The sequence below is a fragment of the Uloborus diversus genome, chromosome 2, assembly GCF_026930045.1.
Source record: "Uloborus diversus isolate 005 chromosome 2, Udiv.v.3.1, whole genome shotgun sequence".
Lineage (NCBI taxonomy): Eukaryota > Metazoa > Arthropoda > Arachnida > Araneae > Uloboridae > Uloborus > Uloborus diversus.
Genome location: NC_072732.1, coordinates 191,038,844 through 191,052,723, shown reverse-complemented (window position 1 = coordinate 191,052,723; position 13,880 = coordinate 191,038,844). Strand labels below are relative to the sequence as shown.

General features: G+C 35.4%; 1 protein-coding gene across 1 annotated transcript in view; it reads left to right on the top strand.

The window, feature by feature from the left end:
- The first annotated feature begins 835 nt into the window (after positions 1 to 835).
- The window catches only part of LOC129216228 (uncharacterized), a 109,632-nt gene continuing 96,587 nt past the window's right edge, over positions 836 to 13,880 (top strand). The window contains exon 1 of the mRNA XM_054850425.1: positions 836 to 2,812. Within this exon, the coding sequence (XP_054706400.1) occupies positions 1,042 to 2,812 (1,771 nt within the window). The 5' untranslated portion in view covers positions 836 to 1,041. The remainder of the gene's footprint in view (positions 2,813 to 13,880) is intronic.

The window sequence follows — 13,880 nt, the reverse complement described above, 5'->3', positions numbered from 1 at the left end:
TTACCAGCAGAACTAAGTTTGGGGCCTCTTATGCAACCCTATGCCATTCCAGAAAACAAACGGCCTGAGATCTTCATGAATAATTTCAAGCCTTTATTAACGAGACCAAGTCAATACTCAAAGGAACAAGCTTCTGTTTCACCATTCGCGCCTTCAGCTAAAATGGCACCGTCTTATGTATCAAACGCAGATTCTGAACCAGTTCGAAACAGTGATGTTTATAAAAGTAATGGCTTTCGAAATACCCCACAATTTAATGAGAACAGACCACTGGGTAACAAAGCTGACGATGTAGGAGCTCAAAGGTATTCATTGGGTGACAATAACTCGCATTCCAAAAATCCACAATCTGAAATTGACTTGAATGTAGATTCTAATGATAGCAATCTTTCCCAGAAGCAAGAAAATTTTAACCAAGATCATTTGGAAAGCTCTGATTCAAACTTCCATAGTAAAATTTCCCTGGAGGATTCGAATGACGACATACCATTTGTAACAACTACGGAATCATCTCCAAAAGGGAACATCACACCCGCGAAAACATATCTGCAACACTATAACAAAAATATCCATGACGAGGAAGAAACCTACGACGAAGATTTAGAGCAAATAAGAGAATTTTTATCCCGAACGCTACCGAAGCAAGAAGTACAGCCAATTCCACCTAGAAGTGTATTTAATAAGGAAAGGACCAATAACTATCATGAATCTATTCCTCCAGTATCTTTGAGCGACGAGATTTCCAAAAAATCAGAATTAACTTTTAATAGCTTGCGAAAAACAACAAAAATGCCAAACAGCTTTGGCGGAGCTCCTCAAATCAATAAAACGGTGAGCAAGCCTTCCAACAGCAGTAATCAAAGCTCTAATGAAAACTTTTCTCCTCGACATTACACCAGTAGTTCACCCCCACCGTTTCGTCGTTATTCCACTGTCACCTCCAATTTAGATTTGACAACTACACTTTCTCCACAGGAAGCAGTAGCTAAACAGTTACAAAGAGCAACTACTGTTATTGGTTTTAACTTTTACACAACTGAAATGCCGAAAGTGACGGAAGCAAAAACCACACCAAACGAATCAAACTTAAGCACTCGAAAATCAAATTTGTACCAAAATCAAAAGTATAGGCAAATTAGCGGGTTTTCTACTTCAATAAGTATCCAAAATAACTTGCAAACTACTAGGTCTCCTCAGTGGAATCATGGCGTAAGATATGCTCCTTCCCCTACAAGAAGCAGTCACGCGTTTATTCAAAAGGCAAAAGATTACACAGTTGTTCCAACACAGAACCCAACAATTGTTTCAACACTCGATGAAACGTCTAACCTTTACACAACGAGTGTACCATTACTAAATGCTACTTGGAGTAACTATGGAAACGTCGAAAAGCAGCTACAAAATCTAGATAAGACAATTTATAGAAATCAAGAGGAAGACGTTTCTTCCGAAATCTCAGCTACAGTAACATCAAAACTTAAATTAGTCAAACAATATTTTAGAGGTCCACAACATATATTCGCCTTTGAAGATACAACGCCATTCTCCACAACAGATGTTGACCTGACAACAACGTACGCTCCCTCTTCAACTACCTTAAGGAGCAATGTAAATAGTGCTGAATTGACTTCAACTCCCCTACCAGCTTCAGATTCGCTGAATATGTTTGGTCAACAAAATGTGAAAGTTTATTCTGCGAATTCTCATGCAAAAGTGATAAATGCTTTGCAATTAGCGAATAAAGTTTTCGGGCGAAGAAATCATACAAGTAAGTTCGGAATTAATACTTCAACGAGCACAGCAAAGCCAAATGTTCAACACAAGTTCACATACGCTCCCACAAGCTATTCAACAGGTACTTTCGATTCTGAAAACCCTACTATAGCAAGAAAATTAGTTTTTAATTTCCGAACTGGAACTACCGACAGTATTTCTCTCCAAACCAGCTCCATTTTGCCAAACTTTAATCACAAAAGCAGTTCTCATAATTCCGTTACAGAAGGATTTCCAACTGGCACGACCGAGTTCGATTTCAAACTGAAAACAAATAATTCGCATATTATAAGAAACGTTTCTCCAGAGACAACCTTTCATACAAAACTTATTCTTAATAATTCATCAAATGATAACAACATGGGATTATATAAAAGTTTACGTCCTGTTACTAAGCCTTACAATAGCCCCACCGTTCCACCAAACCGAAAATTATTCAATGAAACGATTAAGTTTTTGCGAAAAGGCACTTCCAATGTGTTCGACTTCCGCGTAATTCCCTCTGTCAGTTCCGATGAAATATCGTCATTAGGAACAAATCCGAGTTCAACTTTAAGGACCACGAACCGCCCAAACAGATACCCAAGTTACGACGGTGGTTTATCTTCCACAAATTACAGCAGGGCACACGATATCCAAGTTATTGGCTCACATGAAGCAAGCCCTGAAACTGTGACAAAACTTAATTCCAAAGATTCTACCACAGACGCTACTTTAGATAACTACGTTAATCAGACTGAGGATTTTCGAGTAAATGTCGAAACCACTCGGAATGCCATCCAAAAGGCAACAACTTCTCCAAGTGATGATGGTTCCAGAGTTGAGCTGACCACGGAACTGGCGATTGAGGAACAAGCGATCGTCGAATCATTCAAATCTATGAAGGTGAAAATGCAGGAGATGATGTCCAAAGGGTTCCGACACCTCATGCCGATGTTCATGGGATTAAGTTCTGATGTTAGCGTTTCCAATGACTGTACGTTTTCTTTGTTGAGGTGGCTGCGAGGGATCAAATCCATGGAACAATGGGCAGTTCAAAGTAAGTTCTTTTTTTAAATTTAAATAGTAATTCATTAGCTTCGGAGGTACAGAAACTGAACTTCATAAGTCTCTGAACATTATTATGTAATATTCTGTGTACTATTGACATGGTAGCTGATTTACAAAGGAAATTTTACCCTCAATAGATTTCAGATTGCAAATATCTATTCCTTTTAACAGGTGTGCTCATCCCACGAGAGCAGTTTGCAGGGCCCGATTAAGATATTGGGAGGACCTAGGCCAAACACTTTTTCGGGGGGCCCCTGCAGTCAAATTTTTCAATTTTAGCTATTGGCTCGAACAACTTTAGCCATTTGAGAGCCCCTAAGTGTCGAGAGCCCTAGGTCACGGCCTAGTAGGCCTATTCAGTAATCAGGCCCTGGCAATGAGGCATCCTCTCAAATACTACTGAGCACCTTTTAAGAACTAGAACCCCCCTCCCCCATCAAAAAATAAAAAGACCCCTAAAAACACCTTAAAAATTTCAATGGCGCCCCCCTTTCCGTGGGCACCTAAGCCTTTAATATTACAACCAAAATAGTGTAAATCTGTGTGAGAATAATATTTTAAATATGCAAAATACTTGTAGAGATTTCGGCAGAAACAGCCTTCATTTAATTTATTCAAATTGAAAATCTGGCTGAACACTGGTTAAAAACCACTCAATAAATTAAAACTCATGAAAATTCTATAGAGCAGGTAAAATCATAGTTCAGTTGCCGTAAGATGGGGTCTAGCCTTGAGACAATTTTTTGCTTCTAAGGGAATGCAGTGGAAAAGGGGGAGTGTTTTTGGTCACTGAGTTCTGTTATTGTTGCAGAATCACCGCGACGATAAATGAATAGAACAAACTGATCGACAACAACAAAACAACAAAAAAAAAAAGTGAGAGAGGGGGTGTTTTGTGATGGTAACTTAAAGATAACGATAAACTTAAAAAAAATCATTCCTATGAGCACTGTAAATGATCGTGACAAGCACGTGCATTTCATAAAAAGGCGTAAAAAACATGAGTTCTGAAAAATTTGCTTGCCTGATCAATGCAATGATGCGGCAATTCATTCCAGCCAGTATCGCCATCATCTCGGTGACTGCAGAGCTCATATTTTCAGCGCCGGTGGATTTTACGCTCTGCATGCTGCGGTTGCAGATTCAAAATAATCGGAGGGACAAACGGGTTAATAAGAATACTCTCATCTTTTTTTAGACATAACACCTGTTTACAGCACTTGTTTCCATTTCTGCTGCCGGTCACACATGTCTAGATACCCAGTGTCCATTTCTCCGAGGCGGGACTCCATCCGTGACGCGTACATTGTTTCAGTTTCGATTCTTCGTTCACTTTCGACAGGTCCATTTCACTTGGACATTGGTCGTTTTCACTTTCCGAAGAAATTTTGCTAATTACCTCTCATTGATTTTTTTTTCTTCAGAAATTAAGATTTGTTTAACATAGACTTATCTTAATTCATAATTTTTGCAAAACTGCAAGTAGTTTAACGTTGAACGAAAAATATACGTTGTGCAAACGATCTTTTCTCCTGGGTTATTGCATTTTTTAAGCTGAATTCAGTAGCCTAATAAATTCTCGAAATACATTTTGGTTGATTTATAAAGAAAAATGTTAACACAGTATCTGACTGACATTTTAAAAAGTACCATGTCAGCCAGTTACCTTGCTTTTGAGAATTTTTTAAAATCATCCAAAATTTATTTCAATATTTCAACTATACCATTAAATTCAGCTTCAAAAATACAATAATCCAGGAGAAAAGATCGTTGGCACAACATATATTTTGCGTTGAATGTTGCTAAATACACACTGTTTTGCTCTACAAATGTCGGTCAGTTACTCGAGAAATTGACCTCATATATATAACTAGTGGTACCCGCACGGCTTTGCCCGTAGTAGAAAATTAAAAGGTCTTTTGGTTCGCCTGTATATTTACAAATAATGGATGGTGAATTTCTCGCCAATTGGCCTGTCCATGTCACGGTTCCACGATATAATAACTTGGTAATTTACTCGTCCTTCTTATAATAATTTTTCTTGAGAAAATGTTTTTAAAATTGGAATAGAAAGAAAAAAATCGAATTTTCGAAAAATCGCTTCGAGGTGCACATCCCCATGCTACAAAATAACTTTGTGCCAAATTTCATGAAAATTGGCCGAACGGTCTAGGCGCTATGCTCGTCACAGACATCCAGACAGAGAGACTTTCAGCTTTATTATTAGTAACTAGTGGCACCCGCACGGCTTTGCCCGTAATAGAAAAATTAAAAGGTCTTTTGGTTCGCCAGTATATTTACAAATAATGTATGGTGAATTTTCTCGCCAATCGGCTTGTACCCACGTTACAGTTCCACGTTATGATAATTTCGTATTTCGCCAATTCGCTTGTGCCCATGTCACGGTTCCACGTTATGATAATTTCGTCATTAATGATAGTTTTTTTCTTAAAATTGGAATAGAAAAAGAACCACATCGAATTTTCGAAAAATCGCTTCGAGGTGCACACCCCCATGCTGCATACTAACTTTGTGCCAAATTTCATGAAAATCGGCAGAACGGTTTAGGTGCTATGCGCGTCACAGACATCCTACAGACATCCAGACATCCTCCGGACAGAGAGACTTTCAGCTTTATTATTAGTAAAGACGATAAAGAAGACTATCTTGTACTACCTGTGCGATTAAATATATTAAGCTATTGATTAATCTTTCAATGAGCGAAAATGCAGATTTTTCAACGATGCTAATGTAACTTATTAAAAGTTAATAAGAATACCGTCGACTGAATGGAAGAAGTGCTACAGTGTTGAAAAATCAGTTTCAGACTGAAAAAGTCACATGATACATCTCAAATTTGATGATGATAACACGCCAACATATGTACGTAGTCTGGTGAAATTTTTCTGAATGACTATTTTCATTCGCTTCTTTTACTGCTTTCATAACTTTTTATTCCTGCCGTAAAAAAGAAATTAAAGTTACTTGATATTAGTCCTGTTTTGATTTTCAAAAGTAAATAAATAAAATCCAGGTCAAGTTTAAAAATGAATAAGTAAATAAAATGCCCTGTTTCTTTTTAGTCAAAGCAAGTTTTCATAATAAACTTTAACTATAGTTTTAATACAGTTTAAATATGTTGAGTTCGTTATTTCATTCTTAAAATAAAACAGCAATGATTAAAAAGTTCTGTAAACAATTTACAAAAGAAACGTCAAACTATTTCATTTAAATAGTTTTATGCTTCCTAACGCGATCATGCTTAAAGTTCTTTGTTGTCTCTTGCCTCGAAGTTAAAGTAGCTATTGAATGAATTACGTTTTTTCTTTCTAAAACAATAACACGGATGTAAAAAAAAAAATAAAGCTACTTTTAGGCATTTGAACTGCAAAGTTTAGTTTTAAACAAAGTAAATGAATTTTTTACAAATAAAAATCTATTATACCTGTTCGGTTGAGAGATAATTAGTTTAAGAAATGAGGGCATTGGATGATACATACCGTTTAATTATAAAAGAATGAAAGATGCGACTTGGAGGTAGATATTTTCAAAATATTGACGTTTTTTTAAAACTTTGTGCCTCACACAGAACCAGTGCTTCAGTTAGGAAAAAAATGTTCAGGGAACTCGCCTTATTATAGAGCGGATAATGGTTGACGGATTTTTGTTTGACCAAAAATTGTCAGTTTAAATTTCTTAGCAGGCATTAATTTTAAAAGCTGTAATTTATTATTTTTGAGTAATCACGATTGCTTATTGTTCTCACTTGACTGTTTTGATGTGCTATCATTTTATTTTCCCGCCAGCACCCTCTGCAGCATCACCGTCGATCGGCTCCTTACGATGCTGCTCCTATAGCGAAAACCGTCTCCAGGTTGCATCCATATGCTGCACACACGTGCATACATCCACAACTACACACACACACACGCGCACACACAACTACATACACCTACACACATACACACACACAAACACATACAGACATAACACACACGCATACATACAGACACCTACACATACATACAGACACCTGCACATACACATACAACTACACACAACTACCCACACACTCATCATACTCATGTCTGCACACAGACACAAACACGTATGCCTGCACACAGACACAAACACGTATGCCTACACACACATACACATTCCCCACCACACACAAACACTCATGCACACAAACCCACACACTCATACCTGCACACAGACACTAACACACATGCCTACACACACATACACATACCCCCTACACACAAACATACATACCCCCACACACATAAACACACATGCCCACATACACACACACACACACACTCGTGATTGCGAAAAACATAATTTGAATTCAAGAGGTCAAAATTCAAATTAATTATTTTTTTAAAGTTATAGTCCGAAACCAACTAACCCTACGTATGCATTATTTTTGCAGTTCATTTTCACTATGCATTTTTTCAATACATTAGTTTTACATTGCTTTTTGGGGATGCCATTTCTCAAGTTTTTTGGAGAACGCCATCCCTCTCCACTCCCCCAACTACAACGCTGTTTAGAGAACAACTATTTATTATTACAATTCGTTTTCCTTTTTTCTTTCTCTTTGTTCTAGTTTGAAAAATTAACTTTTCTAATTCACTCGTTTTAATCGTTGCAAAATATATTTTTTTAGTTCTTATACCACTCTGAAGGAAAGTTCTAAGCTGTTATAAAATTATTCTTTCCAATTTGTGTGATGTGCCAATATTTTGTGCTTCAAATAGATGCATCAGTTACTTACTCCGTTGTATTACTTAATTTGAAACATTAATTATAATTCATTATCGGTATAGTTAGTAGCGTCATTATTACCTTTGCTTTCACAGTTTCAAAATTTTAACTGTAAATTAGTAATACAGTCTGTGAATTAAGTTCCCCCATAAAACCATTCCTCACTTCTTTGCTAGAGATCTTGAAGATGCAAAAGAAAAAAAAGAAAGAAAAAAAAATCGTTGAAAAATGAATTGAAAGAATGGGAACAAAATGTTTTAATTTCTTCTGATAAATGTTTTTTTCTTTAATTTCTTTAAATTTCTTATTAAAAGAAATTGTGTATATCGTCAAGACACAAGATTGCTGTAAAATTTTTTTTCTTTTCTTTTTTAACATTCTGAATCGTCCCTTCACCCGTGCGTTTTTCTCACGCTACCCTCTTGTTCTTTCTGCTCCTGATTTAGGCATATTTACAACAAAAATTGTATATTTTAATGAAGAAAACAGATTACAAACATCGAGAAAACGAAACAGTACTCGAAATGTACTTTTTAATTGTTGCTAAAACAATGAAAAATAATAGTAATTATAAAGTCAATTTGTAAATAAAAGTTAACAAACTAATTTCAAGGTTGAACTTAAGCAATGAGGATTACGCTTTTAAACTAATCACTTGACTTGAATCAAAGAAATCTTCGCAAACTTGCATTATTTGAAAAGTTTAAAATGCTTAATCTACACAAATTTATGCTGCTTAAGTTCAGCCTTGAAATTAATTTGTTAAATTTACTAACAAAACTAGTCTTATAATTCGCAACTCGGGCCGTGGTAGCCTGATCGGTAAGGCATTGGACTCGGGACCGGAGGGCCTCGGGTTCGATCCTCGCTGGTCGAAGACCCACCGTCGTCATTAATGGGGACTGGGCGACGTTAAATATGCTCGTGGTCTCAATGTCCTCCAAGTGAAACGATACCTCTGGGGGTGCTAGTACTAGGTAGCTATTAGCTCCTGGACTAGTTCAAAATTCTCACTAACTGTTTGATCCGGTGATGGTGCTGCCATCTATCGGTATATAAAATAATGGAGGCAAGGCACTTAGTATGCAGTCCTCGACATAAATACAGTTGAAGTCAGTTGTGACTCTGAATCGATAATTCGCAACTCCAGAGCTCGAATACTCTAACTTGTGGTGATTTACAATACTAAAGAAAAAGGTTAAACATTCCATTCCACGTGTTTTATTTGGGGTAAATTACAGGCTTCAGACAGTTTATGATGTAATGTAATTTCAGAAGAGTAGAAAAGAAAGCTTCCCACAAGCACGATGAAAAATTAATGTCATTCACTAAGCGTCAAAGCAAGTTATAAGTTACGGCATGCGTTTGTTTTACCTTTTTCATCCGCCATTAGACAGTGGCTGCAACGCCCTCTATAGTTTATTAGAGTTGCGAATTACTAGTATTTTTATTGTTTTTGACATCAATAAAAAAGCGGAAGTAATTTAACGTTACGATTACTATTACTTTTCATTGTTTTTGGCAACAATTAAACAACAACTGCGTCACTTCCGTCACACAAAAAGCTTGCAGATCAGAATTTCAGAGCCCTCAGATAGAAAATTTCCCTTCAAATATCTTAAATTTGTCGTCTTGTAGCATAAATTTCTTAATCAGCTTTCAGTTTACTGCAAGTCTTCATGCGGTGAACAATCATAAGCTGTTGAGGTTCTATTTTCAAGTTCGCGTGAGTTTCGATTGTTATTCTGGACTCGGTATCGTGCTTTGTCACGTAAATGGGTGGGAAAATATCTCGTGTTTACTCTGAAGCTCGTCTTTGCTAAAGTCTCCAAAGCAGATAGTTATCTAACCCATTTTTCCAATTCTTTGTAGACAGAACAGGATTACCACGTTAGGCGCAAGTTGGAGGGTTATCAAAAGGTTGAAGCAGACGACAGGAAACAAATATTTTATGGGCTTGGCATTCCTTTTTAATCGAAACCTTGACCTGTCGTAAATTTAGGCACACATTTGGGACGCGGACTTTTTAAAAACTTGTTTGAGAGGACAAAGAGAACAGAGGAGTTCTGTTTCTCTTCTTGATGAAGTTCCTGTTCTAACGTGTGTTGATGGTGCTGATGGTGCTTAAAAAATATTTTCAGTAGGTTCTTAACCTTTTGAGGATCATAAGTATTGAAGTAGAACATTAAAGTTCGATTTGTGGTCTTTTCAAAAAAAATAGAACAAGACATTTATTATTATTATTATTTATTTATTTATTTTATTTATTTATTTATTTATTTATTTATTTATTTTTTTTTTGTGCTAACATTACGATTCTTATGTCTCAATAACCTTATATTTTTTTCATATAATATCATAAAATTACCACTTATTTGTATTCGGTGATTTATTAAATGAACATGAACTTAGGGGATGTATGCAATGGCGTCACTCCGGGGGGGGGGGGATGGTTCACCCCGGGTGTTACCATCTGGGGGGTGACGCACAAAGTGGAATTGCAAGTTTATGAAAAATATAAATCTGAAATGCATTTTTAAGACTACAAATTTGAAAATTTTCCGGAGGCGAACCCCCTGATCCGCTTATATGATTCTGGGGTATGCTTCTATATAATGATGCTTTTAGTAAGGTAAGACAAAACAATGTTAGAAGAAGCACAAATTTGCAAATAACAGCAGACACGTGTTTCGGCGTTACAGGGAACGCCTTTTTCAATGCAGAAAATAATGAGCTTATGGATGAAAAGACATCCGACAACTTTTTGCCTTGTTTAGGCCCAGATATCTGCTAAAACCCACGCGGGTTACTCACGGCTTTAGCAGATATTCGGGATAAACAAGGCAAAAAAAGTAGCAGTTTCAATTGACCTTCCCCCTCAAAGCCATGAGTGAACCACCAAATTATTTATGCTACTATGAACCTAGTATCAAGTAGTATCCTTATTTAAAAGAATTGGCATGGTTCACTCATTGCTTTTGAAGCAAAGCAAACATATATTTAGCTCTTTTTTTTCTCACGATCCTAAACTTTGACCTCCACTCGAGAGCCAAGAATTCAAATTAGAGAGGAAAGAAGCTTCCCTTTTTCAAATATCCTGAAAGTTTCAGGAAAATTCAAGGTATCAACTATCAGGCCCACATTCACTTTGTCCAACTTAAAAAAAAATGACTCTTAATATTTGATTTGAAGATTAGTGCATTCTTCCCCCTCAAAGCCATGAGTGAACCACCAAATTATTTATGCTACTATGTACCTAGTATCAAGTAGTATCCTTATTTAAAAGAATTGGCATGGTTCACTCAGAAAAACTTACAGTACATTACATCAGAAAAACTTACAATAAATTAAATCGTTTCCAATTTGCTACGAGATATTAGGCAAAATCAGTTCAGCGTCAGAGCTCCTTATGAAATTGTTCTATTACACCTAAAACTTGTTAATTGTAATTTTTTTAGGAATTAATTGTGGCAATACATATTTTGCTATAAATTTATTTACTCGTAAGTTCGGTAACGCATTCACACTTGTGTTTCAAAAAAAAAAAAAAAAAAAAGATGCTGCTACCCACAAGCGCAGGAAACTTACATATAAACTACTTCCGTATATTGGCAATATGCGTTAAAACTAAGGATTTCGGTGTCCGATTCCCTCTCCTTTCAAAAGCCACTTCTGCAACCCCTATTCCTCAGAACCCAATATGAGTTATCAAGTCAGTTATCGCGATTTAACCAAGCTTTTTAAACTTAGTTAAAAGGATTTTTTTTTATTTATTACTTTTTTGTTTTTCAAATTATATTCTCCACTCCACACCCCATTCTATTCCCCACTTTACACGAATAAAAGTATAATTTATTACATTTTAAACAAAAAAAGGAAACTATTTTTTTAAAGCAAAATAAAAATTAAAAGTACATTCTAAAAATTCGTTTAAATGTCACTCTTTTCCTTGGTATGAAGATTTCTTAAATTACATATAGTTTAACGAATAATTATTTCAAATTACCGCATCTACCGTATCTAAAGATCTTAGGTAAGCAACACGACATCGTCTTAGTAAAGTCCACTCGCCGCACATAGCAATGGATCACGTGACTCGCTATCTACCAACCACAAAGCGAACAAAACAAACTTCAAGCTACGGAAAAGTGAAATCAAAAAACAATCTGGATTGTTCAAAAAAAAAAAAAAAAGTGTAAGGAAATTGATTGAATAATAGTTTTTAGTCTAAAAAGCCTTTTGTATTTTTTAAATCATAGTAATTATAATTTTCCTTTTGAGAGCATAACTCAAAAGATCATTCCATAATTAGTAACTTAAATTTGATACTACGGTTTGGTAAATTTAATGGTTTTATTAAATCTGGTGACAAAAATTTGCGTGCTCGTTTTTAATGCATTATTCGCAACTCCAGCACTCGAATACGCTACCTTGCGGTGATTAACAACACTAAAGAAACAGGTAAAACATTCCATTCCACGTGTTTTCTTTGGGGTAAATTACAGGCTTCAGACAGTTTATGATGTAATGTAATTTCAGAAGAATAGAAAATAAAACTTCCCACAAACACGATGAAGAATTACTGTCATTCACTAAGCGTCAAAGCAAGTTATAAGTTACGGCATTTGTTTGTTTTACCTTTTTCATCCGCCATTAGACAGTGGCTGTAGCGCCCCCTATAGTTTGTTGGAGTTGCGAACAACTTTAAAATCGTGGCACATAAAAGCTAATTACGGCTGAAAAAATATTATACAGTTATATACATAATAGTTTTTTTAAACTTAAAAGTAAAAAAAAAATGTATTCAGAAATCGAACACAATCGCTGTGAAGACGAATTAACATAAAATGTAAATTTAATTCATTGTCAACACAAGCACACATGTTCTACTTTTTTTGCAACATGAAAAGAATTTGCGGTTGTCTTCACCACGCGCCATTTTTTGTTTTAATCTTCACCTACTCTTCATCTGAAGCCCTGAGAACAAGAGTATATTCTCTTCACTCTGCTGGTTTTTTGATCCGTCAATTATAGATTACTTTGGAGATTCCGAATTTGTAGTTTTGATGTTCTTATCAATTTTTTTGCCTCGGTTTTTATTGCTCTATTTCAATTCTAGATGCACATTAGGTCAGTAATAAAACTGACTTTCTCAATTTCAAGTATGCAGGATGTGGGAATAATCCGTTTGGAAATGGGAAAAAACAGTTATCATTATCGAGAAATGTAACCCGTTTTGTAAACAAATTGAATTGAATATATAACGCGTGGGTCTTTTTATTTATGAAACTATATCTCAGCAATTCCACGGGTAACGGAAGGACAAAAGCAATTTGTCACAGAATATAAATTATTTTTAAAAAAAAATTTGTCACTCAGTTATCATGTTTTTTACTCTTTTTTTTTAAATCAACCAAAAAATATTTTTAACATTCATTTACACCATTAAATGCTCTTGTAAAAATGATAAAACGTATTCCTTAAGTTAAAATATTCAATCTTCCACGTTGCATACACTTTGGAATGTTACTTTGTATATGTTTAATACACGTGTTTCTTGCTGTAAGCATTGTTAGAAATGGCTCCTTGTCTACAAAAATCCTACTTAACAGACCAATTCACAATCTTAATTTCCCAACTAGAACAATAGGACTTTTTTCCAGTTTTTATAAATTTTTCTCTCTCTCTCTCTCTTTACTGTCTCAACTGTTATACATTTGTAAAGCTAAAATATATAATAGCTGAAAAAAATAAAGCATAAATAAAAATGAGATGCTAACATTACATAACTTCTGTGTACGTATAATTAATATTTTATATTGTTTAATGACTAAAATTTGAAGTTCCATGCATTTATTTTAGTTTCGGTTGTAAAGCGAAGATTCACAAGTTCCTAAACACAAATAAATTGTACTTTTATGTGCAGCAGTTTAAAAGGGATCACATTTTAAACTAAACGAACTGAAACTGTTTTACCGAAAATCACAGTATTTTAAATTCTTAGATTCGATTTGATGTATTTTTCTAAAAATGTGCTTAAAACCAGGGCAATGGAGACATAGGGAAAATGAGCAACTCCGACTCCTGGAATTGAAACGCGAACGACTCCAACTTCTAATTCTTACACCTTTACCCCAAAATCAATCATCTTCGACTTCGCAGCCATGGCAGAGCTGCTGACTTATAGAGAAAATTACCGACTCTGGTTCTTGGAGTTTTAAAAGCCAACAACTTCAATTTACGACACCTACTCCTTTTTTCCCAAAATAACTCCGACAGTGAAATCC